At 39.2% G+C, this 17757-nt stretch overlaps 1 protein-coding gene across 6 annotated transcripts in view; it reads left to right on the top strand.

The window, feature by feature from the left end:
- Positions 1–9097, top strand: part of elavl2 (ELAV like neuron-specific RNA binding protein 2) — a 37573-nt gene extending 28476 nt beyond the window's left edge. For 5 of the 6 annotated variants that reach the window (XM_049569046.1, XM_049569050.1, XM_049569049.1 and 2 more), the window contains 4 exons: positions 1746–1899; positions 4370–4595; positions 5350–5388; positions 8599–9097. In XM_049569046.1, coding sequence (XP_049425003.1) covers positions 1746–1899; positions 4370–4595; positions 5350–5388; positions 8599–8929 — 750 coding nt within the window. In that variant the 3' untranslated portion in view covers positions 8930–9097. The remainder of the gene's footprint in view (positions 1–1745; positions 1900–4369; positions 4596–5349; positions 5389–8598) is intronic. The other variant, XM_049569048.1, reaches the window with a different exon arrangement.
- The last annotated feature ends 8660 nt before the right edge of the window (positions 9098–17757 follow it).

Genomic DNA, 17757 nt, shown 5'->3' with positions numbered 1-17757 from the left:
ATTGTGGGTTGAACGGGGGTCACAGACACAGACAGTAATGTATTCCTGTCAAATACGGCGGCCATCGGCTTACTGGCGACGGGAAGTCGGCTCCAATAATATCCTCTTCTTGGCGTCATGACTGCCCAAAAGTACCTGAACAGCCAAGCCAGCCGAAAACAAGTATGTGATGTGTCAGAGGAGAAACGAGCCGTTCACGGCCCACAAACCTCACCGCACTTTAGGGACTGTTCGTTACTTATGAAGGGGTTTGTCAGGGGAGGAGGGTGGCTGGTTGATTTTTATTTTATTTATTTATTTTATTTTGATCCCCCCTATGTTCATCACTGATTGATGCTGTTTTTGAAGTATGAATAAGTCAATAAGTAATTTATTCCATTGAAATATCATTGATGTATTATAGAAAAGTGATTTATCTTTTAATAAATGACAAAAGGCACATCTGCCTCATTTTCGCTGTGGTATCGTGATACTACTTAGAACCATGATATTTTCATTGGTATCGTACCGTGGGTCCCAATATTGGTACCATGACAACACTAATCTGGAGGGGGTTCATCTGCAAAAACTAATGAAAAACTAAACAACAGTATTCGGTACTCGGTATTCGGCCAAGTGTTTGATATTATTCGGTGTCGGCCACAAATTTTCATTTTGGTGCATCCCTAGTTTTCAGCAAGCAACTCGGACTAAAACTAAATTTAAAATAAATGTTGGCATTCACACTGCTGTGACAGATCAATGCAGTTTCCCTCAGATGTGTTATGACTGAAGAGGAAGCATGTTTTTGTTTTTGCTTTGAGTGAATTTAATTGATGTGTAGGTTTTTCTCAGTCTGTTCATTAGCCACAGACAGATAGTATCGGCAGAGATGTTTGCTGCAGCAGTGACTGGCTGTGAGTGTGTGGAGTGTACCTACGTGTGCGTCATCTTCGACTGACTTTAATTCTTACCAAGAACTGCATTTGGGTTTTTTGTTTTTCTTCTTTTGCTCTTGTCTATACATTTATTGAGTCTTAAAGTTTGGGGAAAACCCAGAACTTTCAAGTTGAACCATTTTTCACCTGGAGTAAATCTGCGTCTGTTCACATTTTCATTTTTGTCATTGTGATGAATGTGTCTTTCCATGTCAATATTTGCGAGTTAAGTTTCAACACATCTTGTAGAGTTGTTTTCTCATGTGCCATAATGCAGACATTTATTTAAAATTGTAGAAAAAAGAAACTGCGAGTTTTTGTATTGGAAATGCTACAAATAGCGACTGTTTGTCCACCTGAGACATTTCAGTGGATTCATCAATATGCTGAAATGATATCAGCATTATTATTTGTAGCCTTATAAACCTATGCTGTTATTTCATTGCACGGCATCATAAGAAACTTAAATTTGATGCAGACATTTGAATTAAGCATTTTTGTTTCTGCTACAAGGCATTACATGTGATTGCATTAGCAGCTGAATGCAGTCTTTGTCACAAACACAGTGACATGTGGGCTCCAGACCATGAGTAAATTTAAAGAAAGCTCAGTCCGGTTAATTGCGAGTTAGTGTTTGCGTTCTCTCTGCCAGAAATGGGTCACAGCATCTGCTCCTCTGCTTCTGTTTGAGCCAGTGTAACATAAAAGGTGACGAATAGCCTACCCTGATCGCAGACAGTGTGTTTTAGAGGTATGCAAGTTTATCACTGCGTGTGCTAAAACTGCCTCTTATGTGCTGGTGCTCATGTGAACTGTCTCTGTCTGTAGGTTTCCTATGCGCGTCCCAGCTCCGCCTCCATCAGAGATGCAAATTTGTATGTCAGTGGCTTGCCAAAAACCATGACTCAGAAAGAACTGGAGCAGCTCTTCTCTCAGTATGGACGCATCATTACCTCACGCATCCTGGTCGACCAGGTGACTGGTGAGTAGGACATGACAGCTGTCCCGTTTTGCTGCACTCCTCCCCACTCCCCTTCTTTTTTGTTAATTTTTTTTATTTTCTTTTCATTTTTTACTTTGCTTCCTTTCCCCCCTCCTCCCCCCAGTGACTCCCTAACAAAATGACACAGCCAGGCCTGAGAAATACATCAGAGGTGGTGTGGGTATGAGGTCCCCAAAAATGCAATTTTCCACTAGAGGTGTTCATAAATATGCATAGATGGATAGAATATGAAATGGGTGTAAAGTAGCAGGACTCAATGCTTCATAATTTCTTTTTCCCTCCAATCTCCCTCCTGCCTGCACTTACCTTCTCTTGCTATCTTCCCCTTTCTCTTCCCATCCCCAAGGTGTACATGCAATGCCTGTTTTTCATGGCAGGAAATGAAATGCATTTAGAGCAGTTATATTCTCTATTTCTCAGCTGTCATGTGGAAGCAGAAACCCTTATGAAACACTAATAAACAGAATCTTTCACTGAGATATTTCCCAACGGTTCTGTTCCTGTGTGCTGCTGAAACGTATGATATTCCTTCAGGCATGCATTATGGGAATGGTGGTCTTTATTTTTCAAACATAAAACCACTTTTCTTCCTGATAATTCACTTCCAGTTTTACTTTAGTATTAATGGAAAAATCTGTGACCCAACTGTAGGCAAAGGGGAAACCCAGCCACGGAAATGTTAAAGCAGGGCTGCAACCTGTTATTGCTCACAAACTAACAGCTGACACTGTATGCAAAGGCATTTATGGTTTCTGATGACTTCTTAATACAGCGGCTCTCAAGGATAAAACTCAAAACAAGAATTAAAGCACAAACATTATGGAAATGCATTCCAAATCAAATACTTCAGTGCATACAAAATGATGCACTTCTAAACGACAAACAAACAAATATCAAATCGACAAATGTGCAGCAGGAAGTAGTGCTACCAGCAGCATGGGGCACTGCAGTGATGGACCTCTTTTGACTTGGCAAAGGCAAAGATACTGAAGCTCAAGGCTGAGTGGAAGGCAGCAGGAAGAGACAAGACCAAGAGCGAAAAGACATGCATGGATGTCCCAAGAGGGCAGTGAGAGGTAAATAAGTTCAAGGAATAATGTTTAACCTAACTTCTAAGATCTGTTGGCTTCAATCTGTTCAACAGGTTTATGAACCGGTGGGTTTACTTAAAGTAGCTAGCTGAGGGTGTGTGTCCACATAGTGTTTTTCTTCAGCAGAAAAGAGGGGGCAGTGCGCCAGGGACAGCTTCATAATAGGTGCTCCCAGCGCTTTGTTTTTTTTAAATGATGCACTGCGTGTGAGCTTTGATCTATGACAACAATATCTTTGGATGCTGTGCTACGTTAACAATTGATAACACAGTTGCTTACAATGTACAGTGATGTAAACACAACACTCACCAGTAACATTAAGTGTCAACCGGCCAATCTGCTCAGTCTTTGTTTTGACAGTAGTTGAGCTAAAGGAGTGGCAGTGACATCACCAGCACCTTTTCTGAAAAGTACAGACAAAAAAACAAGCTGAAGCTCTGGAGCAGCGCTTGAACTCTGAGAGGACGCCAGCGCTAAGAAAAGAATGCTTTGTGGACGCAGGCTCTAATAACACTGATAGATAACGCAGTAGGTAGATGATAATGCTAACTTGCTAACGTTACTATCACTTCACACAGACAGTGCCAGCAGTAGTTAATGTCATGACATCACTCCAGTTGTGTGTAAAGTTCGGGTTAGAGTGATGTTTAGATAAAAATGTTTCTTTGTGTTTTTTTTCCACCTCTCTGCCGTCTTGGGACGTCTGTGCATGTCACAATCTTCGGCCTTGGTCTTGTTTCTTCCTGCTGCCCGCCACTGTCCCATGATGAGAAAGCGTATTGCTGCTGGTGCTCAGACAAAACAAGTCCACTTTTTCACCTCCACCATGGTTGTTCTCTCGCTGCACATTTCTCCTGTGCTTTTGGTATTTGCATCGTTTCTTGATTTGGGATGGGTCACTGCGAATGTTTACGCTTCTGCTTCTTGTTTGTGTTTCAATATTTGCAGTATTAAGTTTGTTTATACAACTCAGATGTTGCTAATTGGGAACGGTGTGCCTGCTGCCATCATTGCATTAATCAGAGTTTTAGCTGGTAAAAGTATTCTCACTTGTAATGATTCAAAACTTTGTAGTATTGCAGGCAGGTGGTGCACCCTAGCAGCAGCACACTGCATTTTGAGGTGCCAATTGTTTTCACAAGGTTCGGGTAAAACAGTCGTGGTTAGATAATATAATTATTGTTAAATCTGTAAATTTGTGATGTGTAAATCTGCCAATAAACTCAGTATTTTGACCCCTAAATTACTGTTTAAGTTGTGTTGGTGACATTCACACTGCACATCATTACTGAATGTTTTCATAGCTGTCAGGAGAAACTCGGCATATGACTAATCTTATGTTAATGTACTCTCCTCAGGCGTTTCCAGAGGGGTTGGCTTCATTCGTTTTGATCGGCGAGTTGAGGCTGAGGAGGCCATCAAGGGTCTTAACTGTCAGAAGCCACCCGGTGCCACCGAACCCATCACAGTCAAGTTTGCAAACAACCCCAGCCAGAAGACCAGCCAGGCACTGCTGTCCCAGCTGTATCAGTCACCCAATCGAAGGTACCCAGGACCCCTCGCACAGCAGGCACAACGCTTCAGGTAAAAGGGGCACACCAAAAAAATAAAATCATCATCTGATTAGAGCCACCATAGTTAATACTGCTAGTGATTTTGAGTCTGTTGACCCTCTGAGGCTCTTTGAAATTAGCATTTAAATTGTCTCACAGCAGTATTTTGAAAATATTCTGTGTTGGAGCTCATCAATACTCTGGACAGAATAATTTTTCCCCATTTTCACATTTTCAACTTTGCTGTGTTCCTCCTGTTGCAGACGTAGGCCTATACCACGATTGGGTTTGAGCAGATTTTGACAAATATGAAAATGAGATGAGCAATACTCTGGTGGATAAATCAATAATCTGAGTTTTTTTTTTCTTTTTTAGCAATTAGCCTAGTTAGTGGCCATAAATGTGGAAATGAATCCATAAATTAATTTGCTTCTCAGTCCACTGATAGACCTCAGTGGTATGCAAAAAAGTCAGTTTGTGGAAATTGAATCTTTATGTAATAAGCTGTGGAAGCTGCAGTGTTTCCTGCATAAGCTGATATTTCTATATGCACAGACTGTCTCTGGTTGGCTCTGCTGTGTAGGTTGAATATTGATAAACAAGTTTGGTCAACAGGTTAATAAGGACATGATTGTCTTGGGATTCACTTGAATAGAACTGACGTTTATTATGGTATCAGAAATATTACTCATCTCTGTCATCCTGTCAAAATACATCATCCACCTCATAAAAAGTGTCCGTTATAATGACATTAATGTGTGTGTCGGTGTTTGTTTGTTTTTTAGGTTGGACAATCTGCTGAACATGGCGTACGGAGTCAAAAGGTAAATTGATTTTCTTCTTTATATTCCATAGTCTGCTTTAATTGATCCTGAGGGAGAACCAGACCGAACATGAGGGAGTTGATGGGATACCTTTTTTTTTTTTCCTTGTTTATTTTTCCCTCCATGAGCTCTTGGCAACATTGCGTAGGTAGTTAACACTGCATACAGTAGCACTGATTCAAAACGAGGTTGTTGATCAAAGGAAAATGCTTTTGTGTGCATGCATTAGTGCTCAACCTCTACAAACAAATATATACATGATCCAGTTGGTGTGAGTGAATCAGGCTGTTTGTCTTAACAGCAAGTGATAACGTAAATATTTAGCATGTGTGCAAGATGCAGAAAGGTAGACTTGTGTATGTCAGGAGTGGGGAGGGGGGAGAGAAGAGCCACACATGCTCACAGGGAGAGACCAGTGATGGTTATCGCTGAAGACTGCCTGCTCCTCTGACCTGGGACAATCACCCTTCCTCTGCCACAGTACAGTAGAGCTGGATGCTGGATTCGTGGGGATGATGCTGATTTGGAGGATGGATACATTCTGCTGATATACATGTATCGACACACTTTCAATTTAAGTATAAATCATGGGAAATTATTTATCAAAGTTAGATGCCAAGTTATACTTTTTAAAATCCATGTTTCTCCTACATTGAGCCCATCGTAACTTCTTAATATACCTAATTTGAAGAGGGACAGCTTGTCATACAACAAGGCCCCTGTGGCATTCAGACCCAGGACCATCTGAGTAGGAGGTGGCAGTCTGAGGTAGTTTGTAACTTTTTTCATATTTAAGATTCAATACTTTATTGCCATACAACTTGCACAAGTCATTAGGGATTTGCTGCAGTGCGCTCTCCATAGTAGGACAACCACAAAACAACAAACCAGAAAACAAATAAAAACTGGAGTAGCAGACATAGGACATTCTTCACGGCTTACACAGGGTCACATTTGTCATGAGAACACGTCATACCTCATATGCGTTGACATGTTTTGAACCTGGATGTTAGTCCAGGAGGCTAAAGTCTAAAGTGACTAGTTGCCAAAACTGTCACTTTATTCACACAGTGCTAAACGAGACAGATAATCTGTGACAAAAATCATACCCCTCTGCGTCTAATGGCCTTACCACATGTAAATGAAACTGACCAATCTCAGCCGAGGAGTCTCTAATGCAGCTGTCAGTCATGTGAATCACTGCCGGTGAAATGTGACAAGCTGTCAAGATTCTGTAACTGCATTGTCTATTTCTCACCTCAAATGTTTTCAGAAACATATTTTAGTGTAAGTTTAGCTGTAAAGAGGTAAAGTTGGTGGCGGATGGTGCTTGGTACATCTGTGGAAATTAAGCTAAAATGTTCTCATTTTCCAGCTAAAGACTACACTAATTTTTCTGAAACATCTGAGGTGAGAAATAGGCAGTGCAGGTACAGAAACTTGATCCATATTTGATCAGCGCTGCCTAGTTTGGCAGCTTAACAGCAGTTTATGAAAAGTGATTGATTGATTGACAGTTGCGTTACAGACTCCTTGGCACTGTTTGGTTGTTTGTGCCATGCCGCAGTCTGACTCGAGTGAATGCCATTAGCGGCAGTAAGAAGAGGAGGAGGGGCATGATTTTTATACAGGCTCAGGATTTTTATACAGGCTATCGGTCTCATGTACTACTGTCAGAATATAGTGACAGTTTCAGCAAATATGACAAAGTTATTTTCATAAAAGTTACTAACTGTAGCTTTGAGCTCTGAGCCACCGTGATGTGCAGGTAACTGAGGCAGCAGTTAAATTCATTCAGCTGCAGTGTGTTAAAAGCAGTAGAGTCTGGACTGTGCTGCTAAATACAGTGTGTGATAATTCCACATTGTAAATTTCATCAAGCATACCTGCTAACGTATACACTATACTGTTTATCTGATTAGAAGCATGATTGCCTTCTGTCATGTTGAGCCAGACTCTACAGCGTACACTTTAATCCCTTATGTACAGTTCTCTTGATATGAGCAAGTTCAGTCTTTGTGCTTTAAAAGTAATTTTGACTTGTAATTATTATGACGTCCCTCTCTAAAATAAGGTTACCGACCGACTAGAATGAGGTCAGTGACAGTGATGCAGCGAAGTGCTTTAATCTTGACTTAATGTCACAACATGTCTACACTACTTGTCTACATAACAAAAGACAGAGTTTTGCCATGCCTTACTTGCTATTGCACAAAATTGCATACTTGTATTTTGAGCTCCATACTCTTACCTTGATCTATTATGGACAGCCCTGTCCTGTTTTAAACTTTGTTGCGTCAGACGTCTTTCAGGATTCGCCAGGATACCAGTTTGTCTAAGTTCAGTTTTATAAGAATGCCTTCCTCAAGTATGATTGAAGTCCAATCCCCTGAAAGCTCAAAGGCCCATCACCGGCGACAATAGACTTGTGATTTCTCTTCTGCCCCGCTCGTTGGCTGACGTCTTCGTTGCCAAATCTCTCTGCGTGTCCTTGATGCTGGGAGCACACCTGTCATGGTGGATGTTCCCTGAGAGGCCAACTGGAGCAGCTAATCTCATGTGACACCTGCTGCAATAATTCATAGGCTTTCCATGCACTTTGAATTTTGTTTCTTCAAACTGCAAAACCACATTTACCAAAAGCCGGGGATTTTGCGTGCCTCTTTATTGCAGTCCTGGCAAAAACTCCAACTTTAATATGGTGCTTATTTACCATTACAGTTTGCCCCCTTTGTTTTTGAGTAAATAACTCTGTGATCTGTCTTTGAAGCCACAATATGAGCTCAAAAAGCACATTTCTAAGTGTGTTATGCTGCTGTTATGATCTGGGGCTGATATGAGATAACCGCCTGTGTGCATGCATGTTGACTTGTATGTGTGCTGCACTTTTTGCTGCTCGGTCAGAACGACAGCTCAGCTTCTGGACGAGGCTGACTTTTTAATTTAATATCCAGCTGAAGAAAATAAAATAACTTGCACATCTGAGTTATTAAAAAAACAGTTTCTAAAAATAAAAAGGAAGGTGTTAGCACTGACTGTAGCAGCACTGTAAACACTGCTCAGAATAAGGCATGGCGAGTGCTGATCTCTGTAGAGACTTGTCAGAGTGTGTTAGGCTTGTTGGCACAATCTCTTGTCTTCTAAAAAGGCCAATTTTGTCCTCATTTTTGGCTCTTGCCTTGAACCATGTTATTTTTTTGTCTTTTACAGCAGGTTCTCCCCCATGGCCATTGACGGGGTGACCAGCTTGGCTGGCATCAACATCCCGGGGCACGCAGGCACTGGCTGGTGTATCTTCGTCTACAACCTGGCTCCAGACGCAGATGAGAGCATCCTCTGGCAGATGTTTGGGCCGTTTGGTGCCGTCACAAACGTCAAGGTTATTCGCGACTTCAACACAAACAAGTGCAAAGGATTTGGTTTTGTCACCATGACTAACTACGACGAGGCAGCCGTGGCCATTGCCAGCTTGAATGGATACCGCCTCGGGGACAGAGTGCTGCAAGTCTCGTTCAAAACCAACAAAACACACAAAGCCTAATACCCACTGAGATTGTTTCTAGAAAACTCAGCAGAAAATGGAAACAGAAAATGGAAGCGCATTGACCGTAACTTTCTACATTAGTAAAAACAGCTTTGTAAATCAGTGTTACGAAGAAAAACAAAATTTGGCGTCCAACAATGTGATTTTTTTTTTTTTTTTTCTTTTCATTGCTACGCTTTGAATCTTCTCAATATACTTTAAAACAGGAAAAAAAATACTGCAGGTTTTAACGCCTGTGATGTTGAATTATCTTGCTGTCTTTACAGATGGACCATCTAAAATGTTACTATAGGTTTTGTCATTTGTTGCACATCTGCTTTGAAACAGTAAGTCTTGTAAGGTTTGTGTAGTGATTACTTTATTTAATTTTTTTGTATTTCTCTGTGTCCTGATTTGCCTTAGGTGCGTTATGCCTTCAGTGGTTAGCAAGTACTTATTTTGAACTCTTTGCAGTTTTGTTGATTTTGTAAGTATTCCGTTCATTGTAATATCAGTTGGTTATTGGTTGGCTGCATAATGTTGCTTATTGTAAACTTAATGGATAAAAGACAAAAAAAAAATTCTTAAAGCAGTACCTTGCCAAAGAGCTAAGAACCTCTTTGATGTGGGTTTAAAAAGCATCTATTTTTATAAAAAGAAAAATTTGGAGAAACTTTTTACTGGACCTGGAACAAAATATTTTGACTTGGATACTTTGAGAAATATCTTCATATGACACCTTGTGAGCTTTTGAACTTTACAGGAAAGTTTGCAGTGGTTGAAATTTCTGGGGAGATTTATGATGTAAAAGATACCTTTTGAGATCTTTGTATTATCTTTAGATTATAGAATCAATGGCAGTGCTGGTTTCATTTGTAAAATCATCTGTGGGTCCCCCGTCATCCTGATTGTTATATGACTAGCGACTCGCTTTCCGATTTGATTTGGAAACGGACAAAAATACAAAGGTTTATTCGCAAAAAGTGCATGCAAAATTATAACGTGGAGATATCTTAAATGGGGGATAAAAATCAGTTCTTCCTAAAGGATTCCCTTCAGATGGAGCTCATGGTGTTTTGTGGTGTAACTACGATATATCATTAGACTGATTTTGTCTTAATATCAACCAATAAGGGTTTTTACATACTTTGTATGAAAGATTGAGGACAAGCCAATGAAGGCAGCAGCTTAAGAAAAACTAGTCTGAAGAATAGAACGGATTACTCCTGAGCTTTGAGCTATGTAAATAAGTCCTTTTTTATGTTGAGTATTTGGCAGACTTCTTTTGGTTCTCGTTTGGACTTCATCGGAAAGTGTGATATTATATATATCGTTTTTCTTTTCTCTTTTATGGAGTATGTAAGGTATTTTCATTTTGGATATTAACCTTTTGAATTTGAGTTTCCCTTCAGTTGAGATACTTGATTTGTCGTCCCATGGACTAGCATTACAGTGCATCAAATTTGTTGGTTGTTTGGTCTGTAGATAGTCTTGCTTCGTAAAAAAGAAAAAAAAAGGTATTAAGAAACTATAGACATATGTTTTTGTTTTTTATATATAAACATTATAGATATATATTTATGTGGTAAAGAATGGATATAAACCACAGTTTTGAACTATTTGATTAGTTTTTTTTTCATACTCATATATATACGTAATGCATATAACCTGTCTTTAAAATCGTAAAAAGGTGTATATTGCTTTATTCACTTTGGGGGAAGGTCAGTGAAGCAGTTCCATTACCGATAGCTAAATTGGTTGCAAGAGTTTGTCAAACAACATCGCAGTACTCTCGAACAAACAAACGGAGGCTAGCGGAGCCTTAGATGCACTGAATACTGCACCTGCATCCTGCTTGGTATTTAAACCAATTACTAGTCATGCTTCCCCTTAAATGAGCAGTGTGCTATGCATTATATAATTATCTTTGCAACTGCTTTTCTTGTTTATCTATTCCTTCTTTGTGTTACTCGTAAAAGTTAAATTTAAGTCTAGATGATTTGTGATACTTGCTGCTGTGGGGTAGAGACTACATTTTTCATGCCTGACCTGTCATTGTTGAAAATAACTTTTTTCTTTTTGTAACTTCTTCATGATGATTTGGTCTTGACAAATTGTGCTGATGGTCTGGCATGAAAAATGGTTCCCTCCCACCCCTCTTATCTCAATTCTTAATATAAGAATGATTATTTATTTGAAGTTGTATAGTCTGACTTGGTTCACAGCGTTTTTTGGAATAGAATATCTTTTGTTGAGTATTTAAAAGGATGTACATGTTCTTTACTTTGTGTTTGGATACTTTGGATTTTTTCCATGTTCAGTACATCAATAAATAAGTTGAAGGGCAATGCAGCTTTGTGAATGGACCCCATCATTCCTCAGAAGTGGTTTTGCCAATTTAACATGTTAAACTGTCAGCACTTCATGTTTCTCACCATTCTGTAATGTCAAATTGAAATTGTGTAACTTTTTTCCCAGACTTTATCCCTATGTTTTAAAGATATGCTATGCAGGAATTGTCAGTTGCTGTTTGGTGGTGCAATGGTCAGCATTGTTTCCTCACAGCAAGAGGGTTCCTGGTTTTCTCTGGGTACTCCGGCTTCCTCCCACAGTCCAAAGACATGCAGATTAATTGGTGACTCTAAATTGTCCATAGGTGTGAATGTGAGTGTGAATGGTTGTCTGCCTCTATGTGTCAGCACTGTGAAAGTCTGGCGACCTGTCCAGGGTGTACCCCATGTCAGCTGTGATAGGCTCCCTAACAGGATAAGCAGTTACGGAAAATGAATGTTTGAAAACGGTATCGCCAGATATATTAAAACCCAACTCCAGATTCTCACTCAGTAGCAACATTTGTTTCTTTGGTGCTTTGTCCTCACCTTTTAAGCTTCCCCCTGGATGCGTGCCGCTTTGGATCTGGCACCTGTTTGCAACCTTTTTATAAAGTCCCAACCTCACCGGGACACCCAGGAACAGCTCCAACAAAAAAAAAGGAAAACATAGGCAGACTCTGCAGATAAATACACTGACACACATTTCTAATGGGGGGGGGGGGATTACTTTTGTATGAGTATATACACTGTTTTTACCTTTAAGCAAAAAGCACACCTATTATCACTTTTTAAATTAATTTAATTGCTTTGCTCTCGAAAGAAAATCGATCTACAGGTGCCTCCAAAGATCACTGGAGTCTTGTCGCCCGACAGTCGACTCAGCCCCCCCGTAAAATCGTTTTTAATCTGGCTTTAAACAAGAGGTATACCGTGTTCATCCATGAGCTGTAGAGATGCTCGTAGGCACTTCAGCTGTGTTTGACAGACAGGAATCAATTCTATCCAACTTTCAGCAGCTGAGTGAATAAGTGTATCTCACAAAACGTCAAACAGTTCCTTTTAATGTACACCGATTCAAACACTGCACTGCACTGACTTGCCTTGTTCTAGTAAGTGCAATACCTATCACTCATGCTTTTTTCTTTGTGAATTATTGACATTATCTCATACTTTTGTTTGACATTTTTAGAACAGCTCTGTTTTTACTAGTGATGAATGAGTGTTTGTCATGTTTGCTACACTTGTCGATTAATGCTTTCTGCTGTAAAGTTGCACGGCGCCGAGGTTGAAGGAAGGACAGATGCACAGTCATTTAAATAGCCTGTTTTTAGAGCTTTCAACATCAAATGCCTTTAAAAAGCTAATCTATTCTCAAATTACCTTAACAGATAATTGGGGCAGAGTTCAGGTGCTGGCTTGAATGCACCATCACAAAGAGCAGCACGCGGCTTGAAGGAAGAAGCCCGATATAGAGAATTGATTTTTCTTTTCTTTTTTTTTTTTTTTTCTCCCCTCCCTTTTTATTTTTTTATCTCATGCTCCACTTGAGGCAGACAGCCTCGCTGAAGATGAAATGGCCTGCTTTGAAGTGCGCTTCCCTACTGCGCAGCCACCTCATGCTGCCCGACTGTCATTTTAGGGGCATTGCAAGGACGCAGATGGGAGCCGCTGAAGAAACCACACTGCCTTTTTGTAAAGAAAGCTTCTTCAAAGCAGTCACTGTTTGGGTAAAAAAAAAAAAAAAAAAGTTCCAGTAAGTCGCTCAGTTTAATGAAAACAATATTTATGGCATGCTCAATCATGTAGTCATTCTAACACTGTGTTTGGCTAGTGGAAGATAAGGAGGCTAATCTGTGCGCTGCTTAAAAAGCTTTCAGAGTCTCCGATATTTACTGTTCCATTAGCCTGCATGTTAGACCAGAAATAATCTTTCCCGACAGCGGTTTCTACTATGAAAGGAGTCATTTTTGCAGTTTAAAAGCACCCGTACATCAGTGTTAAGGTTGCATGGCACTTCTTTGGTTTGTTGTCTTCTACTGGAAACCGATATTGATGTGAGGAGCTTTGGCTGAGTGACAGCGTGTTTAGTTCTTATCTGGCATTTTTGAGGCTCTTCTCCCAGCTGAGAGTGGTCTTATCATGGCAGACACGTTATGTGATTGGGCATCCTCTAGCTATATGCTGTGATTACATGCTGCTAGTTAAAATAGGATTAGGCTTCAGCAGTTAATGGCCATCACAGATGAGTTGGTGTAAGTTGATGTCACATCCCTCTCAGTTATTTGACGTAAAGAAACCGATTTGCAGTCAGTGGGTTTTCTTCTGTTAGAGCACTGAATCATCAGGGTTTTGACGGCAGCTTGAAAATTGCTTTGACTCATTTTGAATGCTTTGGACAAGCAGTCATTCAGATTCAGAAATGAAGTACAAGGGACAAAAATGAGCTTTTAACTTTGAAGAGGGCACCATTTTATCCTGAGTGACGTCTCTGTGCTTCCTATGCAAATGCCTAAATAAATAAATTGTGGTTTGATGGAAAGTGCAAAATCAAAATTTACCAAGACCATAAAGTTGGGAAAAAGTAATTACCTTGCTATGGCACCATCAGGTCTGTCTACTGTCATGGTTCCAAACTTTTTTCCAGTCATCCCCACAGGCCTGTCAGTTGAGCTCAGGTACCCCCTAAAAACCTGTCATGTTTGAAATCTGTCCATTTGACATTGTTGATTTTAAATTGGATCTTATTTGGCACTAATAATCATATGAGTGAATACTGTTAATTTACAATTAAAGAGTTAGTTTTCAGATCAGTTTGGTCAAGTCTGCAGTTTTGCTGTTACCACCACAGTAGGGAAATATGTTATAGCCTTGTCTTTTCCATTTAACTGTTTCCATTTAATCAGTCACTTTCAACCATTTATCCTTTACTGTTACCTATTCAAAATGTTTCCTTTACTTTTAAGCTAACTATTCAAACCATTTAGGCCGATCCTTTACTTTTAACTTTATATTATCTTTAACTTTTAGCTAACTATTTCTAAATTTATCCTTTTACTTTTAGCTAACTATTTATTATCTTTAACTTTTAGCTAACTATTTATATATTTATCTCTAACTTTTAGCTATTTCTAAATTTATCCTTTATTTTTAGCTAATCATTTCTAAATTTATCTTTTCCTTTTAGCTAACTATTTCAAAATGTATCATTTGCTTTTAGTAAAGTAAAGGTTAAATTGTTAAAAAATTAATTTTAATTTAAAATTTAATTTTTATCTGACCTTTTTTTTAATATTTGTTACTTTTAGCTGACTATTTCAACCATTTATATATATTTTAACCATTTATCCTTTATTTTAGTAAACTATTTCAGCCATTTGTCTCTATTAAAGGATGAATTGTTGAAAAAGTTTTGTTTTTAAAAAAAAAAAAAAAAAAAAAGTTACCAAAAATTTTAGTTTTAGCTATTTTAACCATTTGTTACTTTTAGCTAACTATTTCAACCATTTCGGCTATCCTTATCTTTTAGCTCAGTAGGCTATTTTATCTTTGGCTACAGTATCAACTGTTGTCCATTAATATTAGCTAACTATTTCAATGATTTACATTACATTTAGCAATAACATCTATTTTATCCATTTCTTTTAGCTAACCTTTTTGATTTAATCCATTACTTTTACAACAGCATTTCAACCATTTCATTTACATTTAGCAATTCTTACCAGGTTAATCCACTATCCCACTTGCTAGCTACCTGTAATTCTGTTTTGACATCTCTGCTTACTTGGCTATAGTTCACAAATTTTAACTGCAGCACATAGTGTTTAGGTTTTACAGCTGACTGTAGGTATTTTAATCAAACTGCATTTCTATGTTAAGCTACCCCGTACTCTCTGCCAGCTGCAGGAGAAACACCCTGGGATAAAAGTTCCCCTGCTTGTTAGTAACTAGTCTGAGGAGTAATAAAATGTGGTTGGTGACATTTTTTATTTTTTGCACCTTTTGCACCAGTTGAATTTCCCAGGGTTCTAGTCTGTATCATGCGCGTCCTTGATGTACAGTAGCTGTAAAGTGATGTCGCTTTGACCTGCAGCTCCCATGTGGCCAGTATATGGAGAATCTGAGCTCTAGTACTGTGTCCTCTATACATTTTTTCTTTACCTTGCCCTTCATTTCAGTCTGTGTTAATGAAGAAAGGGGTCACACAGATGGTCCCTCCATTATCATGCCACCCATTTGCTGCTCTCACCCTCATAACAGCCCCCTTGCACCTGTGAAACCTAACATACTGTAACATGGTATGTAATGGGAAAGGAGATGAATAAAACATGCTTGTACATTTTGTCTTGAGCTGCTGATGTCAGCAGGCGCGCGTAAACATATTTGCATACGGTCTGTGTTGCTGATGTGATTTATGGCCCACCAGGTTTTCTATTAGACTCATTTATACTTTGCACCTATCCTCCTGTTCAGATTTCATAGTACAATGGAGGCACTTCAGAGCCTTCTTCAGCTCATGGTTCTCTCCTGTTGTGTAAGTTGAGAACTTGAATTCTTGCACGGATAAATTAAATAATAGGAGTATGTAAGTGACAAGATGTCTGTACTTCTGAGCACAAAAGCAACAAATCTGCAGAGGGTTGGGACATCAGCATTTCGCATACTGACAAATTCCTTGCCAGGGTTACCACTATGTAAGTGGTATGCAATTAAAGTTTAAACATTTTAGACATACTTGAATGTGAGATTCTCCTGTATGTCAAGCATGAGGCAATGAAAAGTAATAAAACACTAAATTAATAAAATTTGTATAGCTTCAGCTAGAATAGTTTCAATTTCTTTGGCATTTTCAGTCGGCCTATCCCTCATCAAGTCATATGTAGATTTGTTTCCTTAGCTGTGCTCCAATTCTAATTGACATGGACTTCTTTGTCAAGATGGCCCTGCTGTGTGTCCACTCTGACAGACTGCAGCTCTGATTTAATACAATTACAAATGTATCTGACTGGCCTCTGGAGTTTTTTGCATTTAAAAATTTGGATTTTGACAGCTGGTCTGAGAGCACTGACTTGAAATAGTGTCATCTGCACCCATAAAATTGGTTTCAAATTATATGTCCGTACCCACCAATTTAGTTTTGCGACAAACTTTACTTACTGTAATTAAAAAAATAAAAAAATAGGTTTTACTGTTTTTGAGATATCTGAACTGGATAAGCTAGATGTGCATGGCACTGGTTGTTTCTGTCTGATAACAGGGCAGTAGCAGGAAATGGCACTTCAAAATAAAAGCTATGCACTAGAAATTCACTGTACTTCACGATTAACTGCACTTTTACAAACTTGACATGTTCACGTCACTTGCGGTCCATTCAGAAGGGTCCCCCACCAGTTGGGACCCACTGTTGCAACTGATACTGTGTGTTATTTTGAATCAGAGTAGCTTTGAATTTTTTATTCATCTCGGGATCATTTTTACGCAGATTTGGTGTTTTGGGTGTGCGCAGCATGTCATGCTCCACAGGAGGTAATTTTTAAACCATCAAACATGGTGAGATGCATCATTTCCCCAGGTCCAGACACTGCACAACACAGTAGCTACAGTTCATGAATTTCTGGGCCAGCGTTGGATTGAATCAAAAGAATGCTGGATTAAATGTATTTACTTTCACATTACCTAGTGTTTGATCCCAAAGGTTCAGGAAGTTTTACATGCAAAGCTAAAATGTGAATATCACTAGCAATATTTCTGGCACTTACCTTAAATCCAAGTTTTGCCGGTGGAATGTAGAATGTGTTTGGCAACTTAAATCTGTTACTATATTTTGCTTTGAATACTTTCCACCTTCCATGTCTCCCTGTTAAAAGGTCCTATGCACCTAGCTGCCAGTAAACCAGCTGCCAACGTCTAGTTTAGCTTCATGTTATCGAGGAGCTTGTTTGTGTGGTCCTTGACATTACAAGCACACAAACCTCGATTCTTGACCCTCCATGTTAAAATGCATGCGTGTCATTAATTTCAGTCTCCCGTATGTGCAGTTGTTCACTGAGTATTTGTCCTCGGCGGAACATTGTCTTTCATCCACTGATGAAACTCTCTTGAACGTTTTAAATGAAAAGGCCTTTAAGCTGATTGGGGTGGAGTGGATGAATAGTGGTCCTTTATGTGACTTGTATATGATCCCTTTAATGGCCCGGTGTCACGGATAATTCACAGGTAAATTCACAAGTGCCTTCCCTTTGTGTGAGGTTCATCCATTAAGCACTCCCTGAAATATTCTTTTTAACAAGCAGTTACGAAGGGTTAGGCACGTCGCACCTGTCTATTTAAGAGGATAAGTGGTGATCAGCGGTCCTTGTTGATTGCGCACAAATTCAAATGAGTCAACTGCAAAGTTGAAAACAGTGAAATGGAGTTAAAGTAGCATTTTTGACCGGCTTCAAATTAATTACATGGTGAAGGTCAAAGGAAATAAGACCCTTTTTTAAAATTCACCACACACAGATATGTTCCTCT

The sequence above is a fragment of the Epinephelus fuscoguttatus genome, linkage group LG23, assembly GCF_011397635.1.
Source record: "Epinephelus fuscoguttatus linkage group LG23, E.fuscoguttatus.final_Chr_v1".
NCBI lineage: Eukaryota > Metazoa > Chordata > Actinopteri > Perciformes > Serranidae > Epinephelus > Epinephelus fuscoguttatus.
Note: the sequence above shows the minus strand (reverse complement) of the source record. Positions and strands in the feature narration are given on the sequence as shown.